Here is a 4,781-nt window from a genome sequence, read left to right as displayed (position 1 = left end):
AGTAGAGATTATTAATCCAGACTAATCAGAAGAATATGTAAACATATAGAGAAAGACAAAGTTATATACATAATTTGTGTATGTGTAATATATATATATGTGTGTGTGTGTGTGTGTGTGTGTGTGTGTGTGTGTGTGCAAATATTTTTCTGAGGTTGATGGACCGTAACCTTCTACATTCATTGAAGAAAGTCCTCAGCTCATCAATTTAAGAAGTTTTCCTATAACTAAGTAGCTGTCTGCGTACTCTCCTCATTGCTACCTTCATTTCCTGATTTCTGAATGTGTATATCACAGGATTCAGAAAAGGAGTAACAACTGCATCAAAAATTGCCAGAAATTTGTCCAGGTGTATTGAAGGAGAAGGCCAGTTATAGAAGAATATCAAAGGACCAAAGAATAAGACAACCACAGAGATATGAGCTGAAAGTGTGGACAGAGCCTTAGAAGAAGACCTTGACGAGTGTTTTTGTACAGTGATTATGATGACAATATAGGAAATGATCAGTATGATGAAGGAGCCCACAGAGATGAATCCACTGTTGGCTGTGACCATGAATTCCAGTTGGTAAGTGTCTATGCAGGCAAGTTTGATAAATCGAGGAAGGTCACAGTAGAAGCTGTCCAACACATTTGGCCCACAGAAAGGTAAGTCTACTACAAAAGCTAGTTGAACCAGAGAGTGAATAAGGCCAACCACCCAGGCAGCCACTAAAAACAAGATGCACATCCTCGGGCTCATAATGGTCAAGTAATGGAGAGGCTTACATATGGCCACATATCTGTCAAAAGCCATGGCTATGAGCAGCACCATCTCCACACCACCAATGACATGAATGAAGAAGATTTGAGTGACACAGCCTCTAAAGGAGATGACTCTGTGTTTTCTGAATAAGTCATAAATCATCTTGGGGGACACAACAGAAGAAACACCCAAGTCGATGAAGGAGAGGTTAGCCAACAGGAAGTACATGGGAGAGTGTAGGTGAGGGTCAGAAGCCACAGCGAACACGATGAGGGAGTTTCCTGTCATGCTTGCTACATAAAACATGGAGGAGAACACAAAGAGCAATAGTTGAATACTCCAAGAATTGGTGAGTCCCAGAAACACAAACTCTGATACCACGGACTGATTCACTCCTTCCACTGACCTTTTTGTCAGCGCTACCTGAGAGAAGAAACAGGAGAAATGATAAATTATAATTGTATTAAGGTAAAATCCTGCATTTATATATAAACCAGTGCTGGGCATCATTAGTCATCAGGAGATCATGACTTCAAACCATAATAAAATATCACCTCACAGTTTTCAAAGATAACAAAAGAAGGTGCTTGGGAAGTGCTGGGGGAGGAAAGGAAATGGAAATGAGGTAATTGTATTTATATTTCAAAAGCTTTAATTTTTTAAAGAAAACAAATATTGGTTGTTTTTAAAAAATTTGATGTGAATATGAATTAGTCTATTTATTTAGGAAGAAAAATAATTTGTGGAGGTCCTTCAAAAAATTAAAAATATAGACTGCGTTTGTAGCCCAATGAAATAAAATTACAGATGAATAAGGACCTATATTAGCTTCTCAACACCGTAAATGATAAAGAGGTGTAGGCCCAGAATAAAACAGTTGAAGAGCAATGGAGAAGACTAAAAACTGGAAATATTAAGCTAGAGAGATACCTTGACTGGTAAGGGCATTCACTGTGTAATTGTGATAACCTGTGTTCAGATCCCAGCATCCAAACAAGAAGCTAATTGTGACTGTGTGTGTCTGTACCTACAGTGTTGTGAAAGCTGGAAATAAATGATCACTTGAGCTTGGGGACTGCCAGACTAGATCCAGGCTCAGCATGAGACACCGTTTCAAAGGAATCAGGTAGAGAATGAGAAAGCAGGACCCAGAACATTGTCTTCTGACCTCCAATGTACACGAGTCTGTATTATTTTATATGCACGTACATGTACACACACACACATCCAGTATACACTGACCATACTCATATATATAAAATCACAATACAATATAATAGTAATAATAATAATAGTAAATTTAATTTTTAAAATAAATATAGATATATTATATGATATAACAATTCTAATGTGAAGAATATACATCCAGAAAATGTAACATTCACAAATTAGAAGCAATATGTGTAAATAAGATGTGATAAATAATAGACGAGTGGATAACACACACATGAAAAGACACTCTAACACACATGGACTATTCTTTGTTCTCCTTCAAACAAAGAAATCCTATTTTTCTTTTACCACAATAAGACTAGAGGCCAATGGGCTAACTGAATTAAAGAAACATGGAGAGTCTAATGCTGAAATGTATCAGACGGCATGGACTCTAGGGACTCTAAACTCATAGAAGCAGAAAATATAACAACAGATCATGAGCAAATGGGATGGGATAGAAAGGGGAAAATGGAGATATTTGTAAAAAGGGAAATGCATAATTAGACAGGATGGGTAGCTTCTGGAGATTCATGGCACAGTGAGGTGACTGTCACTAACAGTAGTACTTACATGAAAATTGGTAAGTGCAGAACTTCGCCATTCATTTTCTAATCAGTATGGGTGGCAACTAAGCTGGTTAGCTCACAACATGCACATGTATTTTAAGGTTTTTATATATTTTTGTATTTTATATATTCACATATATAAAACATCTCGCTATTCAATATAAATATTACAAAATCTATTTGTTAATTGTGCCTTCATAAAACTAGAGGAAGAAAGGTTTCCTATTATGCTCATATAATATGAATTTGTAGTCATGCAGAGAAGCTGCTGCCAGTCATGCGGTCATGTTGAGCTATTTATAAATTCAATATCCCTCTACTTGCAAACTAGAGTGAGTTCACAGCTATTCCACGTGAGGTGGAAGATTAGTAAATACTAAAATCAAAATTCATCCCCAAGGTCTTTACACTTTCATTTGAAGACTAATATGTTATCAGTTCAATTACAGAATAAAAAGCTACTCATCATTTTTAACTATCCATATTGATATCTATAGCAAAGGCTACAGACCTTATTCTGACATATATTCCCTAACTTCTAACTTCACTGCAAAATAGTTAACATCAAGATTATGAAATGTGTCCCTTTGCCATGTCTTGCTTACAAATTAACATTAAAATACTATACTTTAATTGAGCTAACTGGACATGAGACTAACTCACCAAACAGAGTTAGATTGATACATAATTTTATTCTTTGAAACAAGAAAGTTTTCTAGCAATTGACATTGTGACAAGATAAGCATCCAAACTACATTCATGGAGACAATCAGTTTTTGAAGTACTGGGAATAACAGAAGTCACTGCCCTGAAGTAATTCCAAATGAACTGAATCCTTGGCAAGATGACATAATGTAATAGTAACTATATGTTCATATCTCTGTAAAATGGGTTGTCACATTATAATTTAGGGTTTTGTTCTATTTAAAGAATTAACATAGATACTAGTTAAGATAAGGGTTTGGTTCAAAAACCAAGATTAATGCCATACTTTACTGGTAGTTTAATACCATGCTAATTGTATAAAAATCTGTGAATTGGTTTTACTTATCTACTGAACAAATAAATATATTGATTTATATTTAACTTCCAGCCTAAAATGAATATCCTAACCATATACTCCATAAGTAAGTATACAAATGTGAGTCTTCAATAAATGTTATCATTTTGTTACTATCACTTGTCAATAATAGGACCCAACACGTCAGATAAACCAATTTAAAAAGTGAATGTTCATTAGCAGTAAGCACCAAAAATACAGATTGAAAACATAGTAGCACACTTATTTAACAATACTTTAATGTTCGTGTTTATAGTCTGGCAAATAAATGAATGTATTCTTAGTTCACTTGCTCTCAAAGAACAGTTGGTCTGTATTTACTACTCATCAAAAATATAATTCATTAAACCCTCCTCCATTAGACACCAGCCTATGAGGCTTAGTCTTACATCTTTTTACCTGTCTTCTCGTCCCAAACCTTAAAATCAGAAAAACTGTAAAAATAAAGAAGCAAATATTTGCTAAAAGATGTTCTTTTTTATTCCTTTTACTGAGATACACATATTCTTCACTCCCCTTCCTTCCTCTTCTCTCCCTTTCTATCCTCTCTGTGACTCCCATGCTCCCAATTTACTCAGGAGATCTTGATTTTTTCTCCTAAGTAAAGCCTCGTAAAGCTCTCTTAGGATTTTCTTTGTTGACTAGCATCTATGACATTGTGAACTGTAGGCTGATTTTTTTCTTTATGTTTGAAAGTCACTATGAGTGAGTGTATTATACTTGTCTTTCTGAGTCTGGGTTACCTAATTCAGTATGGTTTTTCTAGATCCATCCATTTGCCTGAAAATTTCAAAATGCCATTATATTTTACTGTAGAATGCGAAAAGATGTTATTTATCGATTAACAACTCTATATGTAGGTGTATAGTTTATTGAGATAGTGTAGGCAGAGTTCTGAAGCAACAGAGAAAACTGAAGAAAAATGATATTATTAAAACTGAATAGAGAATGCTGGATAAATAAATGATAATAAACAGAAAGTCCAAAACTACAATGATTACACTTGTCTAAATAGCTTTTGCAATGCCTTTGTATTAATGATTTTTTTTCACATTCTACTGAATCTGTTTGGCAAAATTTTTAAACCTTCTCCACTATACTTATAGTTTAGAAACAAAATTATCAGTATAATTTACGTTCTTTAAAATGAAGCAAGAAATAAATATAGCTCCTGGCACCTCAGGAATCACTGTGT

At 34.5% G+C, this 4,781-nt stretch overlaps 1 protein-coding gene across 1 annotated transcript; it reads right to left on the bottom strand.

The window, feature by feature from the left end:
• Window positions 1-208: 208 nt before the first annotated feature.
• On the bottom strand, window positions 209-3,212 carry LOC142845059 (olfactory receptor 4F3/4F16/4F29-like). Its single transcript, XM_075963821.1, has 2 exons — window positions 3,195-3,212; window positions 209-1,129 (listed from the first exon to the last, which is right to left on the bottom strand). Exons 1-2 carry the CDS (start codon window positions 3,210-3,212, stop codon window positions 209-211), a joined length of 939 nt encoding a protein of 312 aa, XP_075819936.1.
• Window positions 3,213-4,781: the final 1,569 nt, after the last annotated feature.

The sequence above is a fragment of the Microtus pennsylvanicus genome, chromosome 2, assembly GCF_037038515.1.
Source record: "Microtus pennsylvanicus isolate mMicPen1 chromosome 2, mMicPen1.hap1, whole genome shotgun sequence".
Taxonomy (NCBI): Eukaryota; Metazoa; Chordata; class Mammalia; order Rodentia; family Cricetidae; genus Microtus; species Microtus pennsylvanicus.
The sequence above is the reverse complement of the archived record's forward strand: the minus strand, read 5'-3'. Positions and strand labels throughout refer to the sequence as shown.